The 21,368-nt window shown below is 50.4% G+C and overlaps 11 protein-coding genes across 11 annotated transcripts; 4 read left to right on the top strand and 7 right to left on the bottom strand.

Moving 5' to 3' along the window:
* Nucleotides 1-1,453: 1,453 nt before the first annotated feature.
* On the bottom strand, nt 1,454-3,827 carry M438DRAFT_286670 (apyrimidinic endonuclease). The gene is made up of 3 exons (XM_029901595.1): nt 3,435-3,827; nt 2,669-3,378; nt 1,454-2,618 (listed from the first exon to the last, which is right to left on the bottom strand). Exons 1-3 carry the CDS (start codon nt 3,646-3,648, stop codon nt 1,605-1,607), a joined length of 1,938 nt encoding a protein of 645 aa, XP_029765565.1. The 5' UTR covers nt 3,649-3,827; the 3' UTR covers nt 1,454-1,604.
* A 133-nt stretch (nt 3,828-3,960) lies between these two features.
* On the top strand, nt 3,961-4,756 carry M438DRAFT_401496 (cytochrome c oxidase subunit VIa). Its single transcript, XM_029909547.1, has 4 exons — nt 3,961-4,167; nt 4,241-4,265; nt 4,395-4,554; nt 4,626-4,756. The coding sequence occupies exons 1-4, from the start codon at nt 4,005-4,007 to the stop codon at nt 4,674-4,676; spliced, it is 399 nt and encodes a 132-aa protein (XP_029765564.1). The 5' UTR covers nt 3,961-4,004; the 3' UTR covers nt 4,677-4,756.
* Nucleotides 4,479-7,712, bottom strand: M438DRAFT_308719 (uncharacterized protein). Its single transcript, XM_029902358.1, has 5 exons — nt 6,650-7,712; nt 5,795-6,595; nt 5,557-5,744; nt 5,120-5,500; nt 4,479-5,061 (listed from the first exon to the last, which is right to left on the bottom strand). The coding sequence occupies exons 1-5, from the start codon at nt 7,432-7,434 to the stop codon at nt 4,889-4,891; spliced, it is 2,328 nt and encodes a 775-aa protein (XP_029765563.1). The 5' UTR covers nt 7,435-7,712; the 3' UTR covers nt 4,479-4,888.
* Nucleotides 7,713-8,578: 866 nt separating this feature from the next.
* Nucleotides 8,579-9,547, top strand: M438DRAFT_401494 (uncharacterized protein; the record flags this gene model as incomplete). Its single annotated transcript, XM_029909546.1, has 1 exon — nt 8,579-9,547. One exon carries the CDS (start codon nt 8,579-8,581, stop codon nt 9,545-9,547), a length of 969 nt encoding a protein of 322 aa, XP_029765562.1.
* A 325-nt stretch (nt 9,548-9,872) lies between these two features.
* On the bottom strand, nt 9,873-11,088 carry M438DRAFT_262480 (mitochondrial carrier protein RIM2; the record flags this gene model as incomplete). The annotated part of the gene is made up of 2 exons (XM_029899823.1): nt 9,873-10,863; nt 10,919-11,088. The coding sequence occupies 2 exons, from the start codon at nt 11,086-11,088 to the stop codon at nt 9,873-9,875; spliced, it is 1,161 nt and encodes a 386-aa protein (XP_029765561.1).
* A 339-nt stretch (nt 11,089-11,427) lies between these two features.
* On the top strand, nt 11,428-12,363 carry M438DRAFT_286658 (complex I intermediate-associated protein 30, mitochondrial precursor). The gene is made up of 2 exons (XM_029901594.1): nt 11,428-11,496; nt 11,563-12,363. Exons 1-2 carry the CDS (start codon nt 11,436-11,438, stop codon nt 12,243-12,245), a joined length of 744 nt encoding a protein of 247 aa, XP_029765560.1. The 5' UTR covers nt 11,428-11,435; the 3' UTR covers nt 12,246-12,363.
* A 314-nt stretch (nt 12,364-12,677) lies between these two features.
* M438DRAFT_264140 (transport protein-like protein Sec61 subunit gamma) lies at nt 12,678-13,046 on the top strand (the record flags this gene model as incomplete). Its single annotated transcript, XM_029899928.1, has 3 exons — nt 12,678-12,745; nt 12,848-12,939; nt 13,006-13,046. The coding sequence occupies 3 exons, from the start codon at nt 12,678-12,680 to the stop codon at nt 13,044-13,046; spliced, it is 201 nt and encodes a 66-aa protein (XP_029765559.1).
* Nucleotides 13,047-13,452: 406 nt separating this feature from the next.
* M438DRAFT_286651 (WD40 repeat-like protein) lies at nt 13,453-16,003 on the bottom strand. The gene is made up of 4 exons (XM_029901593.1): nt 15,795-16,003; nt 15,556-15,729; nt 14,012-15,502; nt 13,453-13,958 (listed from the first exon to the last, which is right to left on the bottom strand). Exons 1-4 carry the CDS (start codon nt 15,982-15,984, stop codon nt 13,726-13,728), a joined length of 2,088 nt encoding a protein of 695 aa, XP_029765558.1. The 5' UTR covers nt 15,985-16,003; the 3' UTR covers nt 13,453-13,725.
* Nucleotides 16,004-16,743: 740 nt separating this feature from the next.
* Nucleotides 16,744-17,457, bottom strand: M438DRAFT_401489 (uncharacterized protein; the record flags this gene model as incomplete). Its single annotated transcript, XM_029909545.1, has 1 exon — nt 16,744-17,457. The coding sequence occupies one exon, from the start codon at nt 17,455-17,457 to the stop codon at nt 16,744-16,746; it is 714 nt and encodes a 237-aa protein (XP_029765557.1).
* Nucleotides 17,458-18,281: 824 nt separating this feature from the next.
* Nucleotides 18,282-19,196, bottom strand: M438DRAFT_264139 (uncharacterized protein; the record flags this gene model as incomplete). The annotated part of the gene is made up of 1 exon (XM_029899927.1): nt 18,282-19,196. The coding sequence occupies one exon, from the start codon at nt 19,194-19,196 to the stop codon at nt 18,282-18,284; it is 915 nt and encodes a 304-aa protein (XP_029765556.1).
* Nucleotides 19,197-20,395: 1,199 nt separating this feature from the next.
* Nucleotides 20,396-21,355, bottom strand: M438DRAFT_330375 (uncharacterized protein; the record flags this gene model as incomplete). The annotated part of the gene is made up of 1 exon (XM_029903311.1): nt 20,396-21,355. One exon carries the CDS (start codon nt 21,353-21,355, stop codon nt 20,396-20,398), a length of 960 nt encoding a protein of 319 aa, XP_029765555.1.
* Between the last annotated feature and the right edge of the window lie 13 nt (nt 21,356-21,368).

The following is a 21,368-nucleotide window of genomic DNA, read 5'->3' as shown; positions in this document are numbered from 1 at the left end:
AACCATCCTTCCTTCTGATTGAGAGGGCCGCCTTGGTCACAATTGCATTGCCTGTTTCGCTCGATGCTACGGAAGAATTTCCGACTCACTCTTTCCTTGACTGTACTGTTACTCTTCCGCAGCACTCCCAATAATGCACAGCTTGAGGTTGAGGTCAAAATTTGCAGTCGTCGAAACCTTTTGTATTGTGTCTTCTATCTCGCACAGTCAGTCCGACGAGACTGCGTTGTCGTCGCCTGATTCTCCTTCGCCAGAATCTCCATATCTTCTCAAGAAGGGCATCCAAGCCAGCCGCCCTGCTAATGCTTCCATCTTCTACCGCAAGCATCATCACTCTGACACTGTGGCTCGCAACCTGGTCTTCACAACAATGGAATCTGTAAGTCTCTCCCTACTTTGTCCTTGATATCATGACAACTCAAACCTTGCTATAGCAAGGATCATTGGCAAGATGTGGTGCGATGAATCCGAGCCTGTCAAGAAGCAGTGGAAGGACCAGGCTGAGAGCGTCGAGCGCCAGCATATTCGCTACCACCCCGGCTACCAGTACCAGCCTCGCAAGCCTCATGAAAAGAAACGTTGCATGACCAAGCGCAAGGCCATAGCCCTGCCGCTCAGCAGGTCATTCCTTCATCATCAGCTTCAGCCTCTACTGCTGTCCCTACCGTCTCAGTCAACACTGCCAGTACCATCAACAACTTCTCGCCTATTGCTCCCACCGTCGGTCCCTTCTCATCTGTCACCTCGCCTTCTCAAATCGTCGACTTCAGCAACCACGATGACCCTCTTCTCGGCTACTCATCCAACGGTGACCTTGCCTCCTTCACCCTCGACACCTTCGAGTCCAACCAGCTTGACCTGTTCTCCAACCTCTTGGAAGAACACAACATCGACTACGAGTACGGTCCTGCTTCTCTCCTCGCTCCCGGCGCCTCTACTTCTCTGCCTACCACTCTCAACCACGCCATGGCCGACGGCAATAACGGCGCCTCTCTCATCGACCCCAACCTCACCGCCAACGACCTCACCATGGCTCAGACTGACTTGAACACCTTCGAGTCTTCGCTCGAGGACATGTTGGCCCGCGAGCTCGAGAACATGGATGGCGATGGTGCTGATGGTGCCGACAATGGATTCCAGTACAACGACCTCGAGTCTCTACGCTTCACAGAGTTCTTGGAGCAGATGCCCGAGCACATGTGGGGTATGGAGTTTGTCAACTGATTGACTCGCTTCCATCTCTTCTCGACCTCGCTGTCTCGATGGCAACTTCTCTTCATGACCTCGCTGTCTTGATGACGGCTTCTCTTCACAACATCACCGCCCAAACTACATTACAGCATGGCGTTTCTTCAACTATTATCGTTCTTGGTTGTCTTTTTACACAGCATGGGAGGAACAAAAGGAGGAGGGAGCGCACAGGATCAATGGATCTTTGCATGGTAGGCGTACTGGGCATTGGCTGTTTCAAGTTTGTTTTCTTTTTCATTTCGACTTCTTCGTTCAAGCGAGCACATAATGCTTTTCTTCTCATCATAGCAATCAACCACAACTAATTCTGTCTAATACCTTGTTGTTCTCTCGTCTTCGTGATCTCCTCTTGTCTACCTCGTCTCGCCGGCTTTGAAGTCGCTGCACCATATGAATGTTGGGCATCGCCACTGTGTGCCTTTCTCCTTGTTGCCCGATGGCCCCAGCGGCCTTGCACACATCCAGAAGCTACGTCCTTGGTTCTCGCCTTTCTTCTTTGTCTGCATGCTTTTGCATGGCTCTTCATGTCCTTCGCACAGCGGCGCTGCTGGCTTACGGAATAAGCTCTGCCACGACTCCTTGTTGACAATTGGATCGTAGACCATCTCATCAGCATCGTCTGGCGGCGGCTGATCATCCAACTTCAGAGGAGCGTTAGATGCTGCTGGGCTGCCTCGAAGATTAGCTGAGGATCTCAAGTCTCTGGTGCTGGAAAAATGCGGCGTAGATGATGCAGCAGTTGCTTCTGATATGGTGGAATCGCCTACCATCTCCTCTGCGTCTCCCACCACGCCAGCCTTGCCAGATACGGGCACATCCTCTTTCGTGTCCTCTGCCGGGTCCTCTGGCTTTGGCTTTGCTTGGAAGAAGCCCTTCAAGCTCTTTTGACCTTTGGTGGGTGCGGCCTTCGATGAGGCAGCGGGAGTGGATTTCTGCTTCTTCGTTGTCTGAATAGCAGACACCTCCGATGCTTTGCGTTTCTTCTCAGGAGAAGAAGGAGCGATCGATCTTGAGGAAGCTGCTACCACGGACGAGCCTACACTTGCCGAAGATGTTTCGCCCGTGGTATGCTCAGCCTGCGGCTTGGGGGTCGCGGCTGCCAGGCTGCTTGATGACGAAGCAGAGGCGGCAGGAGCAGCAGACTTCTTGAACATGTCTTTGATGCTTCTTCTTTGATAGAACTCTGGCATGAGTCTGGCACTGAATGGAGGAAGTTCTTTGATGTTCCAGTCCTTCTCTCTGACGCCATTGTTGAACACACCAGGTGGGTTCATGATATCGACCAGTTGGATCTCTATCTGATCGCCATCACGGTCGACATTGACGATGTTCTTGAACTCGCCATAAACTGGACAATGATCAGAGCCCTACAGTTGAGTCAGCAAACATCCAGGCTGGCTAGAGGAATCATACTTACAAAGAGTCCTTCTTGGATGTCGGCGTGGATGAACCAATCCCGCATAGAGCCACTCGCAAGAACAAAGTCGATGCGGCTTCCAAAGTTTCCAGGTCTGGCGTTGATCTTCTGCTCCCAATGAGTGTACATGCCCTTCCTCTCGGGGTGGAACTCTCTGGTGGTGTCTAGCAGAAGCGGCTGTTCCCGACCTTCGTCCCTTTCGCCGTAGACCTCACCACCAATGATGAGCTGGTTGAAAATCCTACGGTTAGGGGTGCTGACATATTCCTCGGCTGTCAGACCTGCCTTCTTGATGTCTTCAGTAGCGGACGCTGTATCGATCAAGCCGCGAGAGACATTGAGGTCGCCGGTCAGAATGACTCGCTTGCCCATCTTGTTGAGCTTGCGAATGCGGCAGTCCAAGGCAGTCAGGAAGGCATAGCGAAAATCATCTCTAAGGCCGTTGGAGTTGGCAGGACTGTAGACGCCAAAGAGCACGAAGGCGGGAAACTCAAGACACACGCAGCGACCCTCGGCGTCCAGAAGAAGAGGATCAACACCGAGCTCGAGAAGCTCCATCTCGGAAAGGTAGCCACCGACATGCTGGGACTCGGGCAGATTGCGATATTGGGTTGTCGAGTTTGGTGGCGTTAGAACTCCCAGAATACCCTCTTCGGCTCGAATGGGAGAGCAGGTGGAATTGCGGGTGTATATGCCTACGCCAGAATAGCCTGATACAAAATCATGAGCCACACTGTTTCAAGCTACAACAATGAATCAGACAGACCTTTCTTCTGCTTTGGCAGGCTGAAGTAGCAATCCCAGCCGTCCAGTATTACCATGTCATCACGCAGATCTTTTCGCTGAATCTTCAGCTCCTGCATCACAATGATGTCGGCCTCGAGGATATCGAACATGGCTGGGAAAGTTTTTGTTGTACTCCATGGTTGGTAAGAGAATGGGTTGCGAATGCCGTTGACATTCCAGGTAGTAAGTCTCATGATGATGGTGGTAGTAGGATCAATCGCACGTTCACATGTATGATGTTCATGGTAGGAGAGGTTGTGTTATGTTGAAGCCATGAACAAATTGATCTGATTGCAATTGGCAACTACCACGAACGCGCCTTCCAGCCTGGAGGACGTGACGGAAGTCAACTATGACGCGCATCAGAGCCGCATTGGAAGGCGCGAGAGCTCGAGAGCAGGGTCGCAGCTTCCTCAGCCAAAGTGTCAGCTGTTGCCAAGACCAGCCGGGACCAAGCACCTCCCGCCGTGATTGACGATGGTCATGCAGCAAAAGCCATACCGTCAATTGAATCGCTCTCCACTCTCCACTCACCGTAATATCCGCAATCATGTTCACCACACGCGCCGCTAAGCAACTGCGCTCTCCCATCCTCCGCCAGCTCGGCCGCCGCCAGCTCCACGGCGCCGGCCAGTCAGGCTTCCAGGGCGCTGCCGACAACGCTTTCAACCGCGAGCGTGCTGCCGTCAAGGACCACGCCGCTGCCACCAGTGGTATGTTCTGAACCTGTCGCTTTCTTGCGCGTGTCAATTGGCCTCGAATTCTTGCTGACCCGACATACAACAGACCTCTGGCGCAAGCTCTCCATCTAGTATGCGTCTTCCGAATCCCCGCTTGCTGTTATGCCCTCGCCGAACGAATTGAGAAAGAGAGACCATTCCACTACAATTTAAGAAAGAGACAGCGAAACAGGATTCTGACCGAGTGTTTCTCACAACAGCGTCGTCATCCCCTCCATCATTCTCGGTGGTGTCAACGCCTACCGCCTGTGGCTCGAGCACTGGGAGCACAAGTCCCACGAGCCCCCGAAGTCCGAGCAGCCCGAGTACCCCTACCAGAACATCCGTACCAAGAACTACTTCTGGGGTGACGGTGACAAGGTAAGCTTTGATCCCGTCCCGCTACGGATTGATACAAGCGAGAAGGACGTAGCTAATACAGCTGCTATCAGACCATCTTCTGGAACGACAAGGTCAACTACCACAAGAAGTCGGACGAGTAAATTATGCTCGCCTATTCTTGGAATGAACAAAGTGTATCTCTGAGACTCTTCCAATTTTTGTCCTTTTAGCCAAACACTCCTGCGCTCAGAAGAGTCGTAGAAATCAGGAGTCACCTCGCGCCAATTGTACAGATAGCAGAGGCATGCATCTACCTATTATTTAACGTTTCGTTTGTCAGCTATCTTCTGCGTCTACCAACTATTCGTCATGCTCAAGTGTCTCTACTCTGATTTGCCGAATGCCTTCTCTCGGCTTCCTGGACGGTAGTGTTGTAAAGGCGCTCCATCTCTTCGACCATGTCTTCGTCATCTTTGTGCTTGTACAGAATTGCCTTCTTCATCAGGCTCTCCAAAGTGCCATCCAGGTCTTCCACTTTGACGTATGCTGTTTCGTTTTCTGTCAGCTTCCGTATGATTGAATCAGATATCGAAGATGTTCTTACCTTCGTGTGCTCGATTTAGGCATGTAAAGGCGGCATCAATATGACTTGAGCTCTCCTTTGTATTCGTCTCGGATATCTCCCCTGCAAGTCCAACGTATGAGTCTGTCAGAATCGAGTAGAGCTGTGCGATCGTCGTGGTGTTGCCGCCTTCCAGAACCTGTGGCATGATGGCATCCACCAAGCTTTTGGCCGCACCGAACTCGCCGAGGTCAATGAGAATGACAGATAAAGCGCCCACGGCTTCCCACATTGCGGGCATTATCATAGCTCTCTGCGCCGAAGAGGCTGCCCGCATCGCGATACTGAAGCCCTTTGCCGGCAGACCCGCCTTTGCGAAGAGTCTCGCCTTGAGGATGAGCAATTTGATTCGCCGAACGATATCTATCAACAGTCAGTCTTGTATCCACTCCTGGCTGCGATGCGAGCAATGTCCATACCTGAAGAGTCTGCAGCCTTCGCCTCAGCCACCTGCTTCTCGATGTGGTCGAACGCACTCGACAACTTTCCCTGTCGCATCAGGAGCTCAATCTCGAGTACGTGCGTCTCGAATATGACACCAGCATCTGCCGTTTGCCGTATCGGCTTGAGCTGGCGTAAGAACTCTTCGGCGACGAAGAAGTCGTTGCTAGTATCGGTCAGCGGATAGACTATGACGGAGGCTTAAGTTGGACTTACCGATGAATGGCGCGTCTGAGACTGATCATTGCTGCAAACGCAGTGAACGTGTTGTCAAGACGCAATGTCCTCTCTCTCGAAGGGTCGTTCTGTCTGAGCAGCTCGTATGCCTCCTCATACTGACCCAAAATAGTGTGCATGTGTGCATTCTGCAGCACCACGTTGAGTACATCCGGCCTTGAGGCATCTTTACTAAAGACATGGTACATGACCTCACAGTAGTGTTCTGCAAGAGGCATCTGACCAAGTCTGTTGAAAATTGCTGAGTGAAGTCGAAGCTGACTTGGTATCATGCTGGCGACATTATGTAAGCTGTTGAGGTAGCTTGACTGGTATATCTGTTCCAAGGCCCTGGCAACACTGCCACCACTCTCAACGATAACTTCAGCCTGGCTTAGCAAAGAACTACTGAGAGTAGCCCAGTCTTTGTTCTCGACTGCTTTCTGTTGCAGGAAAGTGATGATATCGCTTTCATTGCCCGCTAGCTCGCTGCCCTCGCCACCGTTTTCAAGACGAGAGAATTCGGGATATGCTTTTCGGAGATGGGCAAGCCAAGAAAGACTGAAGTGCAGACAACGAGCGTCTTGGTTTTCGCGAGCAGTAGCAATACACTCGTTCATGGCCGATATAGCTTCACCATAGCATCCGAAATCTGCATGGAGGACGGCCAGATGGAGCAAGGCATACTGGTGATAGGTCTTGATGTGGTCCGTTCCTTGACTCTCCATGGTGTAGTCGAAGTATCGGTGGAGGAGTTCAATAGCCTTGTTGTATGCACCACTCCTCCAAGCATCGAAGAAACTGTTTCAGGTGAGTGATGTGATATATACGTAGTGATCGGGAAATCTAACGTACTTGATGAAATGCATGTCTGAAGGTTTCGACGCTCCTTGTTCCACCATCGCTCTCAGTTGAGCCTTCATCTCGTCTGACACTCTGCTGCCAAACTTTTGCAGCTGCCCTAGCTGGAAGTGCATCACTTTCTCCACATCATCAAGACTGGACGGTACGGATGGTCGACCTTCTTGCTTGTTCATGCGATCGAGGAGAATGGCCGATACTCCCGGCTGCTCCGCTTGCAGTAAATTGGCAGAGGCTGCATTGGGGAAGTAGCTGGCATAGGGTGATTTCGGGTTTCGCTCGACATAAGTGGTCCTAGTCGGTTCACGAAATACGACCAGATCTTCCCAAAGCTGATAGGCATCACTGAACTGTAGTCGCACTGACTCGAGATGGCATCTTCGAGCGAACTGCCCGATCGGGCTGGTTGGACTGCAAACAAGCTTGACCTTGCCGCCCTCGACATGTTCTTGAAGTTGGGCCGTTACAAGAGTCTGATTTTGGAGGAATGCAGTAAAGGTGACAAAGTCGTGAACAGCCCATAAGTGGTCGACGAAGAGTTGATAGAGAGACCTTCCAGGTATAGCGGATTCGTGAGATTTTAGTAACGCTTCAAACTCCTCAATCGATGGTGGGGTCAATGGTTGCTGATTCGAGGTATTGAGTGGTGATCTGTGTATTGTGTGTTTGGAGATGAACGATAAGAGCGGTATCGTGCTTTTCGAAGGTACATTCCCATCGCGATATAGCTGTATCAACAGAAGTATGCATATCTTTGATGGCGTAAGGAATCGCGACATGGTCGTTCGCGTGTTTGTTTTGAGGCCTCCAGATGGTTGTGGTTGTTTTACTCAAGGAGCAGCTAGACTAGGAAAGTGCATCTAGCATCTCAAAAACTCGACTCGCTCAAACGTTCGTGATTCCACGAGCTAGTGGCTTCCAGAAATAATTATCGTTGTTTGTGGTTTGGAAGGAGCTCCCACAAATCCAGCCGCGGCCTCGTTGATGTTTTCGACGCGACAAAAAGACGGGCTTCCACCTCGAAAGCACAACCAACAAATAAATTATATTGTCAACTACGCAAAATTCAATAACGGAAGACCAAAACGAATCAAAGAGATTTGGCTGCACATGAGATCTAGAAACACCCTGACCGTTCGTCTCAGGGGGAAAGTCGTTAAAGACGACCTCTTACAGCCTCGGACCCGATCAAAAACAATCAACCGAATCGACGAAACCAGAAGGTGAATCTGAAGCTACGAAATGATTTCAACATGTCAAGAAGTCCTGGATGAAAGAGAAGGATGTATCCTAGACGTCTACTCGAGCATACCGCCAGCATAGTCCAACTATCTTGCCGGCAGAATGGAACCCTCGGACCGACTATCATATTGACATCGTTGAATCCGTTCGTCTCGTGTCGCTATGACTGTCCTGTGCTTCCTCGAGCAAGTTGTGACGATTGCTGCAATGCACGAAGTTGGATGGGTAGAAGGCGTGTTCGTCGAAGCTTCGCCAAATTCACAGCCATCATAATCCGAGCTCCCTTGCTCAAGAGGCATGCCAACTGAACATCGTGTCATACGACAGACTAACCAGAAGTTCCTCGAGCTTCAGTAATCTTTATCCTCGCAAGTTGTCGTGAATGGCATTTGCGACAAAGATATATCCCCCATATCTCGCTCTGTTCTTGAGGTAGGTCATCGTGAGAGACTTTCTGAGTCACTACAAATTACCTCACATCTTCTTGCTCGATTTCAGAGAAACCACTTTCCACATTTCCTTGTTCTTCCACCCTCATAGATCTAAATTTTCATATTTTTCATCAAACTACACGGGATTTCGCTTTCATCACCATCGTCAAGAACTTTACAAGACCTTTTTAAGCACCCTCAATTTCTTTGCAGCATAATCATCATCAACCCTTCAAAATCACTCGCCAACATGGATTCTCTGCTAGAAGAACTCGAGAGAATGAGCGTAAATGCCATCGACAGCTTCCTGGACGACGTCAGCGAAGACGATATCAAGCGCTGGCAAACTCTCTTCACCATGGGACATGAAGAAGCAAAAGATAAGATCCAGCGTTACAGAATAGACATCGACCGTCAGAGATTCTCCGACGAGCTATGGCATGACATCCAAGCCTCAAAGGAAGCACAAGGCCACGATCGTGAGAGTTGTGAATATGATCTTTTCTGCCGTTCAAGAGTCAAGTCGACTCCAGCTCCATCGCCTACATCACATTCAAACAACATTCTGCGCGGTTTAATCCTTGGCGGACCTCTGGATACCCCCGAACATATCCAGGATATCGCAGGTCTCGCGAACCCCCCAACCACCACCACAGCCGAATCCTCAGACCCAACCACCTCTTCAACATTCTGCTACATCACCGCCGCAGAAGAACATCTAATCCTCCAAGGCCTCCTCAACCTTAACATTTCCTACGAACCGCACTTCATAACCATAAACATGGCATCAAAAGACCTACAACCCACATCTGCATCCCCCACTTTAGGGATAAAAGAACCCACACTACCACAACATCGCCCCGAAAAATCCACAGATTTGGTGCTGCAAAATCAATATCCGGTATATTATTTCTTCTACGGCACACTCGCTGAGCCGGAGATTCTGGCACGGGTATTGGAGTTGGGGGAGCAGGTGCCTGTGCTGCAGAAGGCGTATGTGAAGGATGGGAAGGTTAAGATGGTGGGGAGATATAAGGCATTGGTGGATAGTGAGGTGGAGGCGCGGTTGGATGGGTGGGCGTTTTTGGTGGAAAGTGAGGAGCAAGAGTTGAAGTTGAGGGTTTATGAGACTAGGATGTATGAGGTTGTTAGGTGTGATGTTTGGCTTGTTGGAGAGGGTGGGGTTGTGAAGGGGTTGACTTTCAGAGCTGCGATGTAGGTGTTCTAAAGGAAGGAATGTGACAGTGTATAGCGATAGGGGGTTTTACGAAGCATGATTGACTACTTTCTCATAAACGGATCCAAGCAAGGTGGATGGATGTAGCAGAGTAGCGACTTTCTCGATTCGATCTCTCTCCCAGGCCTCAACACAGGCCAACTTCTTTCGTATATGATACAAATCTTTCCACAATATTGTTACAAACCAAAAAAAAACACAAAGCTCCCTCCCACCATCCACTAACGCCAAATTCTCCAATGCTTTTTTGTTCTTAAAATATTCCAAAAAACAAGAGTAAAGAGGGTTCGAAGATTTTCGTTTATTTTTACACGCCAGAATCCGTTCCGAGGAATCGCAACACGGCTTCGTACATACCGAACATGATGGCGGCGCTGGGCACGACACGGAGCATATGCGGTACCAAACCGCCGTATAGCGCAACCATACCTTCCTCCTTCCAGACCAGCTTGAAGCATTGTGCTAGACCGGTGTATTTGAGTTGTGGCGTGCCATCCACGGCCGTGGTAACAGGAGCCTGTCGCAGTCGCGTACGGACGACTTCGTGAGGATATGTGATCAAGGCGGCGACGAATTTGGCACTTCCCGCAGCACCGAGTTTGAGCGACCAGGAAATTGCTTCGTCCCAGGATGTGCGCGTGCGACCGGCGAGAGCGATGCGCTCTTCTCTTACTGCAATATAACCCTTCATGCGTTCGTAAAGGACCCATTGTAATGTGCTTTCCGTCACGCCCAGATAACTCGCGCTCAATCCTCTGTACAACCCGCGGATACCTTCCGAGCGTACGGTTTGTAGTGTGCAATCCAAAGCGTTTTTGTATTTTCTGCCATCCAAGCCGCTGCCGGTTTTTTCTGCTCTTGATTTGTCTAGTTGGAGGCGTGTTTTTACTAGCCAGATTGGATTCGTGGCTGTTCCGGTGATCATGCCTGCTTGGGCGGCTGCGAGCAAATGGATCCATGAGGCTTCTTTGCCGTCGTTGAAGTTTTGCGATAGGATTCTCTTTCCGTTTCCGTATGCGAAGAAGTTGATGGCTCGTGCTGGAACGACACCGATGAGATTAGGTCCTAGACCTTTGAAGAGAGCGCGAGGGCCTTCTGCGCGAGGGATGGCGGTCAAGATCTGGAAAGTTTCGCGGATGTGGAGGATTGCGGTTCGTGAGTAGGAGAGTTGCGACAGCGGTGGGATGCCTCTTGCGGCGCGAGAGGCGTTTAGTTGTGATTGGTAAAAGTCTGATTGTAGGCGGGTTTTGAGAACGTCAAGTGGGCAGGTCAGAGTCGCAGCGGTCATGCCACCTAGGCTATGGTGACTGGATCAGCAAGATGGACGAGGCGAGATGGCATGAGTGGACTCACCCTCCAGCAACGAAGTGAGCCCATGACTTTGCGACAGGCGGCGGTGGCCTCAGCTGGGCTCCATCTTGTGCCTTTTCGGGATATGCTTCGCCAGTTTCCCTTGATTGGAGCAGGGGACTCGGGTCGATGGTCGCTTCTCGCGCGGCGGCGACAGACGGGTGGGCCGTCATGAACGAGGGAGAGGTGAGAGGTGTATGGCGACGAACAAGGTTGAGAGACTGCAGGTAGAGTATGGGGATGTGGAAGTGTCGGAGTATTCGTTTCGTGGATGGTGAAGGATCAATGACGGGATTCGAGGTTGCCGTCGACTTTCTCGATGCTCCAGGCCCAAAAAAAAGCAGCCTTCAAAGTTCCGGCTTCAGTTCCTCCGCATCATGCAAGCTCGAGTCATGCATCACCACCAGGGTCTTTGAAGTACGTCAGGAATTGCTGTCATACCATTTTACCCTGCTCTCTTCGTCTTGCACCTTCATACACAACAGTCGCACATTCCACAATGCAATGCACGCGGAGATTGATGGCGCCTGCGGGCTTCTGGAAGCGCAGCCTGCAGGAATTCTCGAGGCTGTCCAACATTGGTCCGTCTTTCCCTACAGTCTCTGCTCTACCGTCAGCATCCTAGCTAACATGCTGCTCACAAACAGCCATCAGAGCCGAAGCAATCAACCGTCCCGAGAAACCTTTTCCACTCGTCACATTCAATGAGGCCGACTCGCTCGAAAACTGCAAAGTCATGTCCGATGAAGACATGGGCGGCTTCTCAAAAGTCAACTTCGATTTCATCCCAGCCAAGGCAGGCCAACCTTCACACGTTCGCTTCCACGGGACAATCTCAAACGAGCTTCCTGCAAACAGGCCCGAGATCCAACGTTCTGGATACGCCGCCTGGCGCACAAGAGATATGGGCCGTACCCTGTTTGGCAAAGGACTCTGGGACCTCGACCCATACAGCTACATTGCTCTCAAAGTCAAGAGTGACGCTCGCAAATACTTCATCAATGTCCAGACCGAATCAATCGTGCCCACCGATCTACACCAGCACCGTCTGTACGCTCAGACGCCCGGCGAATGGGAGACTGTCATTCTTCCCATCAGCGAATTCGTCCGTACGAACCACGGCATGGTTGTCGAGCCTCAGAGCGATATGATGCGCCAGAAGGTTAGAAGTATCGGGATTGGTTTGATTGACCGTGTTCCTGGTCCTTTCGACCTCTGCATTGCTGAGATCTATGCTACCAACAACTCTGGCGGCAAGGAGTTTGTCAAAAAGCCTCCCACCAAAGATGACCATGATCTGATGAGCGATGGTTTGTTGTTCAAGAAGTAGTATATAATTCCCCAATTGGCATGTATGGTGTACGGGCGTTTTGGAGCCATGATTCCATCATCATGCTTTCTGTATATAATTTTATGAGCAATCGCTCGAATTGAGCGCGATCGATTACAAGAACAAGCATTATTCAATTAATGTCCAAGTCGATTCGAAGACATGAGCTAGCAAACTATTCTGTTATCAAAATGGAAGCAAACGAAGCATGTGAAAGGCAAAAGTTCCAGCCCAGAAGCAACTCCTTGCACGCACGCACAGACCTCCAGAACTCTCTCCGCAAATTGATAGACAGCTGGCACCATCGACCAACAGCACGGCGAGTCCCTTTCGTCGCATCCCATACCACATTCCCACAACTCTTACAACAATCGACTTTTGCTCGTCAAATCACAAACACATTCACAACAAGCAATCATGTCGTCGAGCCAAATGCAAGAGATCATGGAGATGCCCCGCGAGTTCATCAAGGATGGCACTCAGTTCATCAACCGCTGCACGTACGTCTCGACCTCTCGTCTTTCTTTCCACCACTTCCTAGCTCTCTCTTGCTTCCTGCCTCTTGCTCAATGATTTGGTTTCACTGACATGCTTCTGCACAGTAAGCCCGACAAGCGCGAATTCCTCAAGATCAGCCAGGCCGTCGGTGTCGGTTTCCTCGTCATGGGCGTTATCGGTTACGTCGTCAAGTTGAGTACGTGTTTGCGACACCTGTTTATCTTGGAGGGAAAGGACATTTAGCTGACGTGGACTCTTGCAGTTCACATCCCCGTCAACAACATTCTCGTCGGTGGCGCATAAAGCGATCGCTTCTTCTCGAACCAACCTCCTTCCTCCTTTTTTTTCGACCTATTCGAGTTCCGATCTATATCCAACAGGGCAGAACAGCAAGAGCGATGTATCGCGAACAGGCAAAGTTTATGGGAGGACGCTTCTGTCGAAAGACCTTTTGCGCCCAAAGAAACAGCTTGATACCTTTATCCGCAACTCCCCTGAAGCCTCGACCGGAGCAGACGGCTCCCTCATTTCCCCTTTTTACTGTACAACTTTTTCTCTATCCACTCAAAAGAGCAAGGGGAATATTTCTGGGCGTTCTTTGCCAGTTATTTTGATACCACAGAAACGCAGATCAAAAACATCTTCAAAAAAACAAGCCTATCTGTCACGAGCAAAACACGAAGAAATACTTCTTCATTGGTGGTGATATGCAGAATTGCTGGCTCAATGAAGGAGTGAAATTCTGTTCTGGAAGCTGACCCTTTGCCGAAACTAATGCCCATCCATATGTACAGATCCGAGAAAAAGAAAGAAGAAGAAGAAGAAGCTAAAAGGAGTGTCCCCAAAGGTAACCCTAAAATACGTGCAATAACCCCACCACCAAAGCGACCAGAAAAGGAACTCCCCCTTATTTCCCCGTGTATGGCAAAGACAACTTGTTCAAAGGCTTCAGACCGAAAGAGTCAAGGTCTTCAGAAGATATCTACTCTTCAGCTTCTTCATCATTTCGAGCCATCTGTGCTCGTGTCACGAAGCGGCTTCGTCTGGTCGAGGTCGCTCGGTTGGCGGCTGCCTCGTAGTATCTGCTGTCTTGCTCGAGTTGGGGGTTCAAGCGTGCTCCCATCTTGGGCTCGGCTTCGTCGGATTCGTTGTCGTCGTTCCAGGTGTGTACTGTGCAGGTTCCTAGACCGTGATCCCATCCATTCCATGAAGTTGCTGTGAATGTTTGTTAGATTTTGGAGCGTTGAGCTAGGAAGATGCAAACTTACCGGCAATGACTGGAGCTGTGGGATGCCAGGCGGCGTCTCGGACGATGGTACTCCATTGGCTGCGTCCTCCGCTGTGCTCCCAACGATCGACATATCGCTCGTCACGCTCAGGTCGTGAGTTCCTGGTTGCTTCCAGCACATCGATCTTGCCCGCCAATGTGGCATCCATGTTCCAGATATACACGGAGCCATCATGACTTCCACTATACACATAACGGCCATCCGTGCTGCCCGGTGGCGAGAAATGACATCTAATGAGCGTCTTGAGAACCTTGTGGCCTCGGAAAGTGACCAGACTGCAATCGTGAGGATGAGACTCATACTCTTCCTCATCGTAAGGTGCGAATCTGTAATCGAAGCCGGTGGTGTATTGTTCAGGGTCGATCTTGTCGAATCGCTCAGTCGACATCATCATGCGCAGATCCCACAGCTTCATTGTCTGGTCTTTGGCATTACTGAGAACGTATCTGCCATCGCCTTTGCTGTCGATGTAGGTAATTCCTTCCGTGTGGCCAACGAATGCGCCAGCTTCACGGCCATCTCCCATTGATCGTCTATCCCAGACCTTCAATGTAGTATCATCTGAGCCAGAGTATAAAATATGTGGTGATGTTTTGTCTCCGTAGCAAACAGCATTGACGTCGTCCCTGTGGCCATGGATTCGCAATATTGACTGTCGTGTTTCAATGTCATATACATAGACGCTTTCGTCCGAGGTACCGGCGACAATCTCGCGACCATCGCCAGAGTATCGTAGCGACCAGATACCAAAGTGACCCCAACCACGTCCAGTTCTTCTAGCCTGACCCATATCCGCAAAGTCCAATATCGTAGGATCCATGGTGTTTTCTGGATCTGTTGGAGAAAGACAGACTGCACTTCTGATGGAACTGTATGCCAGGAATCTATTGTCCGGACTCAAGGTCGCGTCGGTAATAGTCCATTGACCGCCATAATAGTGCGCCGTCTTATAGTACTTCCATTTGTACGGATTCGAAGTATCGTACATGCGGACCTTGAAGTCCTGCGCACACGAGAAGAAGAAGTTGCCGTCCTCGGAGAACTGTCCAGAGTAACAAGGATGGTTGTAGTTGATGATGCTGTCGGCTTGTGTTGAAGGTATCATGTGCTGAGATATGAGTCTGTTGGCATTCTTTTGAGCACCGCAACCGCCCATTCCAAGCTCACGCATCATGTTCCTGTATGCTAGCTTCCTCTTGCGGCCAAACGTTCCTCGCGGACGCTCGGTGGTGCCGAAGTTACCAGACTCCATCAGCTTTTTTCCAGCCTCACTGGGGACCTTGGGGTATCCTGAGCCTTCTCTCTTAGGCCGTCTGGCCCTTCGGCCCATGGCATGCCAGCCAAGGTATGAGTCGTCCTCGTAGTCGTCATCATCATCAGCAGCAAGTGCTCCTCGCTGACCAACAACGTTCGCGAAAAGACCTCTGAGTCCAGTGTTTCCGAGCAGTTGTAGGATCTGCTGTTGTGTGACTACAAGCTATCAGCCGACTTGTACTCCGCAAGAATGTCATATTGCCACTGACGAGCGATGGTTCGTCCCTGAGCCTGTGGCCTTGCTGTCTCTGCTTGTGAAGTCTCGCTTTCCTCTTCATTCTCATTTGAATCCGAAGGTGCATCAGTCGCTGTTTCTCCGTCCTCATCGTCATCGTCGGTCGTTTCGAAGTCTATTGCGATTGGTCCGAGTGATTCGTCGGCGTCTGCTCAAGTCATGTTAGCATTTTGCCACAACTTCCGATTCTTGGGTTGAGTGGATCAAATGCACCATAGTACTCGGTCTCTTCTAGACCATCCGAACCAGCAAAGTAAATTTCATCTCCAGTTGCGTATTCTGTGCCATCTTCATCCTCGAAGTCCATGTCGTCATCGTCTACCCACTCATCTGCTGCTTGTGCATAGTTCGGGCTCGAATGGGAGGCAGAAGATTGCGAGTGGCCAGGAGGTGGGGAACTCATTTTGTCTACGAGAACGTTGGTGAACAAGCGAAGGTATCAAGTGTTCAAGAAACAAAGTAGGTGCTCGAGCATCGAGAGCCTCGGAGTGGAGTACGGGAGCTTATCTGAGCCGGAGATGGAGTTAGTGATTAATCTCCGTTACTGGTAGAAATAGTGCGATGAGGTCGGAGAATGAATGGGCTTGATGGTATCAATGTCTCACGGAGAATGAGAAGGGAAATTGAAACAGGAAGAAACATATTGTGTGCTTTGGAAAAGATGGTCTCCCGGGTCAAACTGAAGAGGAAGGAGCGATTCAGGCTGGCCGACGTCCGGGACTCGAGGACTTCCCAATGGCTGACCACGAACTTTCATAGATTGAATGAAAAAGAACAACACAAAGACTAATTGCTTTGATGGAGAATGTCTTGTGCTCATATGGAAGCTTGTTATATTATCAGCAATACCTGCTGCTACTTCCTTACAGTAATTTCCAGCTTCTCCAGGCCTAATACCGGAATCCTGTCTCTATCGATTGCAAGGTCTCTGACATGGCTATCAGAAGCCACGATGGCTCTGATCGTGAAACCGACTTTCAGCGGACATGTGTCGAGGACACAACATCATCTTGCCTTCCGGCGGCTGTTTTTTTTTTTTTTTTTTTTTTGACCGATCTGCGCTCGAGAGGCTACGACGAACAATCGGTGCCTGTGTGATTTCTACTTTCCTTAGGTCCGTACCCATTCATACAATGTTATATTACCAGACTTTTGTCAACCGTTACTCCGCTTCGAATTTGCAGTCAATCCTCGAACTCATCGTGACCTCTTCTGGCTCGAAGAATAGATCCGCGAATGCCGGATCCGAATCTGACACTGGTCGACGCATATCCATTGCTTTCTCCTGGACCTTCATAACAGCATTAGGATCATGACTGCCCCATTGTGCTTCCTTGACCTCGACCGGCCATACAGCTGTAAGCCCAAGAGCTTTCGCATAGTCCTTTGCTCGTTCAAGGGCATCCTCGGCAGCCATTGCACGCAGCTTACTTTCGTAGGCTTGCCTTGTAGTGCTCGTTAATGCCCATCTGACACTGTGGATCAAGGTGTAGGGTAACGTCGACACTTGACTTGCAAATGTGCCTAGTTTGCTGAAGTCTCTGATCCGAATGTCGAAAGAGACGGAGGTCGAATATACTCTTTGAGCGTTCTTGAGGACAGTGCCGTATTGGTCCGTGGGTAGATGCGATGTCGTCTTTAGAGATGTCATTGACCAGTGCGCGATCGTGGCTGACTCGCGTGCAAGCTGGCTATCATTTGCAGGAGATATTTTGCGAAGTATATCTTCCAGACGTCGGCAGGAGAGTTGGACTTCTGCAGATATGAAAGCGCGGGAGAAACCAGTAGCGGATATTTCGACGTCAAGAAGAGCGCGTTCAGCTCGTTTGGGGATAATCGCAGTGCCGGTCACAGCGATGGTTAGAGGAGCAACCATTATGTGAAGAAATGCTGTTCTGCTGATCGAGATGATGGGGGTTGTAAGGAGACGGAGTAAGAGATTGAATAGGTACAAGCAAGATGAGAAGCTATGGGTAACAACCTCTTTTTGAAGACTTGGACAATTATGACTCGAGTTTTCCTACCTACTTTTTCATCCTCGATCTTTGTTTGTACAGCATCTGTGCACCAGGTGGCTGGGCTTGCATTGATCAAGATTTGAGGTAGAACGAAGTACTGTCACCAGGCAATATCGTCAGGCCTGACCCAGCAATGAGCAAAGCTTATAGGATGCGGCGAATCTGATTAGTAGGGCTTGATTTGATTTGCGATGCCATACAACAGTACGTTAGGCGTCCTGCGTTGAAGAAAAACAGGGATGGTTGTTGAAACGGAGATCGGAAAGGAAGAGCCGAGAAGGACCACGCGTGAAGCTCGTGGCTCGGGCAAATCCGACCAAGACGCTTAGATATCACCCTGTCCCCATTGGTCGCGGACTGGCGATTTACAGCTAGTGATTCCTAACTAAATGTTCCAAGCACTTTAATGTCGACATATGAAGAATAGCAGTAACAAATGCTGGTGGAGATGGACGTGATCGATCACTAGATTCAAGACATAATGATGGTAAAGATAAATGATTATTTACATAGAGATATATACAGAGGGTATCGTGTCAATGACTGGAAACATTGAAGCCACGATGTCGCAAAAGAAGCTGTGCGACAATGGTATAGAGAGAAAATCATGCAATGCAATGCAATGCCAAAAATGTAGAAACAGAAAAGCCATCTGGTAGACTCAAAACATCGCCAACACACTTTAAGCAGAAACCTCGGAAAGAGTGTAGCTGTAAGATCTGGAGACAGTGATGCGGTTGCTGCCTTGGTATTGACCGTAGTTGGTGGCGTACTGAGGAGACCAAGTCTGGTTGTAAAGACCGCAGTGGACCTCGTAAGCAACACCGTTCTTGCTCTGGACCCAGGAGTTGAAGAAGCGGCAAGTCTGGTAAGAACCATCCTTAGCAGGGTGGCCCTTGTTGTAGGCAGTCTGAGAAGTGCAAGCAGTGGCGCAGGCGGTAGGGTCGTACTCCTGGTCCTCGTTGAAGGGGTAGACGCGGACGCCCATGTAGGTGTCGTGGCGGTTGGCATCGAGGGGGGCGTTGATGGCACCACCAAGCTGAGTAGGGCCATCGTAGCCAGGGACAGTGCAAGGTGCGGGGACCTTATTGTATGCATTGCTGCCAGTGATGACGACCTGGAAGTTATCTCTCCATTGGCCGAAGTTCTTGGCCTGGTCGGCAGATACACCAGCACCCCACAGGGTGCACTTGTAGTTGGTGAGAGATGCAGGGTTGGCACAGTTGGAGGCGTTGGGATCGAGAGTGGGATCGCGCTCGCTGTACATGTTGAAGGCCTCGCAACCAGTGGTCTTGTCACAAAGGGAAGCACAGCCGATGGTGTCGTAGGAAGTAAGAGTCCAAAGACCCATGTACTTGTTGGCGTTGAGGGAAGCGTTCAAGGCGGTGAAGGCAGAAGTGTAACCATCGGGAGTGGGAGCGCTTGTTGACAGGGTCTGGAGCTCAGGAATGGCAAAGAAGGCCTCGACAGTGTCGGGAGAAGCAACAGGGCCAGAGCCAGCAGGCTGAGGCTTACAGGTGCCATCGCGGCCGATCAGAGATCTGTGCTCGGCGAGAGCAACACCAGCAAGGGCAGAGAGAACAATGGCGGAACGCATGATGATGTTTGTCGGGGTGTGTTTGGTGGTGGAGAGTAGGAGGTAGTTGGAGAATGGAAAGGCCGGAGGTATTTGATGATAGAGGAGTGACTTACCTCGAGAAGACCAGGTCTTATATACACATCAATCATGACGAGCAATCGTACCTTCGAGTCATGGTGTGGTGATAGTTGATCTGTTTCTTTGGTTCCCCAGGACACTATACTCACTCGTCGACAATCGCCACGCCCAGTGGGTCGAAGCATTTGTACACTGAAATTAGACCTTCGGCCATAATCACGAAGACATAGCATTAAGCTTGGTACGCCGAGGGAAGTTGATAGAAAATGGTACTCATTCCGCGAGGTGGACCCTTCGGAGCGCCGGCTAAAGGTCAACGGCATCGTAGAAGCCCTCGGGGCAAACCATAACCATTGTAGTGGCCTTGAGAGTGAGACAACCTGTCGGCAAGGTCGTGTGCTGTGTACTATTCTCAGATCACGTATACACGTCAATAATTTCATCCAGAGCCGAGAAGATCTTCTCCAGAGATTTGCCGGGAGATCTGCAATGTTCAATGTCCGTTCGGTGATGAGATCCAATCCTCCTTGCTCAATTTGCGCAAGACGGAACCCATTGTAGCAGTCGCAATTAGCAATGTCACCGAGTCAGGTATACCATGGGGAAATTGGCCACATGACATATTGCCGAAGACGAGATGAATGTTTTGGAGTGAGACATTGTCATCGAATATGAAATTCCCGTTTGTCTAGAAACGTCTTTCTCAGAATGTCAACGGTTGTGAATTGAGGATGGTGGATATGAGCAACTCGTGTCGGGATGCCTAAAATATTGGTGAGATACCGGCAAGGTTCGCAATGAAAACATCGGGATAAGACATGAGGCTGTGGCATTACGAATCCCGAGGGCGCTTTTGAACAAGCCAATGTTCGACTCTAGAGCAGGTGCATACAAACGGGCTGAAATACGACAGTCGAAGTGTAGCCGCCGTGGCCTGCTAAGTAAACATCGAAGATTTGAGCAGACCAACCATGGTGTGTCTTTATTATTTGCTCGCATGACCATCATGGGTTGAGGCGACGGCGTGCCAGAGTAACCCAGCTGAAGATCGCTGTCGAGTCCTGTCAAACGATAAAGCAAGAAGATCATCCTTATAGCGTCGTTGTGACTCGGCAAGATACAGGAGAGATATAACAGGGTTAGTAGATGACAGTGTCCTCGTCAGCCTCGACTACAATATCGCCCGTGTCGTCTATGCTGTCTTTTCGATGTCGATCGCCGTCTTCGGCCGCTTGGTCCGGTGATTCTGTTTCCTCGGCCTTGACAAGTGCAGCTTCAGCCGTAGATTCTGGTTTCGATTCAACGGACGGTGTCTGTTCGTGTGCCGGTGCAGGCTCAGACAATCGCTCAGGAGCATGGTTTGTGCCATTTGATGTGTCTTGCGCATGAAGTTTAGAGGCAGCAACGTCTTGGCCCGCTTGTCCGTCAACGTCCTCATTCTGCCAGCTTTGGCGGACTTGGTCGAAATCGTCAAGCTCTTGATCTATTTGGACATCAACGTCCTCACGTTGACGATTGATCTCATCCTCTTGTTCCGGAAGCAACTCCCAAGGCCTGAAGTACAGCTTCGGCTCGGTCGAGGTGGTCAAGAAGTTTGTCATGGCCTTCATATTCTCGTGCTTGATGCGCATGCTCGCTTCATCGACCCTACGTTGCTCTTTCTTCCTCGCGACATTGAGAAGTTCGATTCGTTCGGTTTGTCGCTCGCTCAGCTCTTGCTCTTTCTGACGGCGGCGCTCCTCTTGCTCAGCTCGTCTTTTGGCTGCTGCCGGGTTGGCAGGTCTTGTCTGGCTTAAGCCTCCTAATAACCCTCCAAATAGTCGTTGAGTGCGCTTCTTTTCATCAATGGGCTTCACTGGGCGTCTTTCGCGAGCGGAAGGTGCATGATCGTCCTTCCTCAATCGCTCTGGAGAAGGCGAAAAGCGCTGTCGCTTGGGGGAATCATGGGATGCAGATGACTGGCGACGCTTAGTTCCAGCGCGTGCTTCTGGCGGAGTTGGCGATCGAGCATTTGAGCGATGAGGCGACGAGGGAGTCGCGTCGGGCAAGACAACGGCCGAGGCTACATCTGTTGGCGCTGATTCGGCGTCGTTGGCCATGGTGAGATTGATG

The sequence above is a fragment of the Aureobasidium pullulans genome, assembly GCF_000721785.1.
Source record: "Aureobasidium pullulans EXF-150 unplaced genomic scaffold scaffold_1, whole genome shotgun sequence".
Classification (NCBI taxonomy): domain Eukaryota; kingdom Fungi; phylum Ascomycota; class Dothideomycetes; order Dothideales; family Saccotheciaceae; genus Aureobasidium; species Aureobasidium pullulans.
The sequence above is the reverse complement of the archived record's forward strand: the minus strand, read 5'-3'. Positions and strand labels throughout refer to the sequence as shown.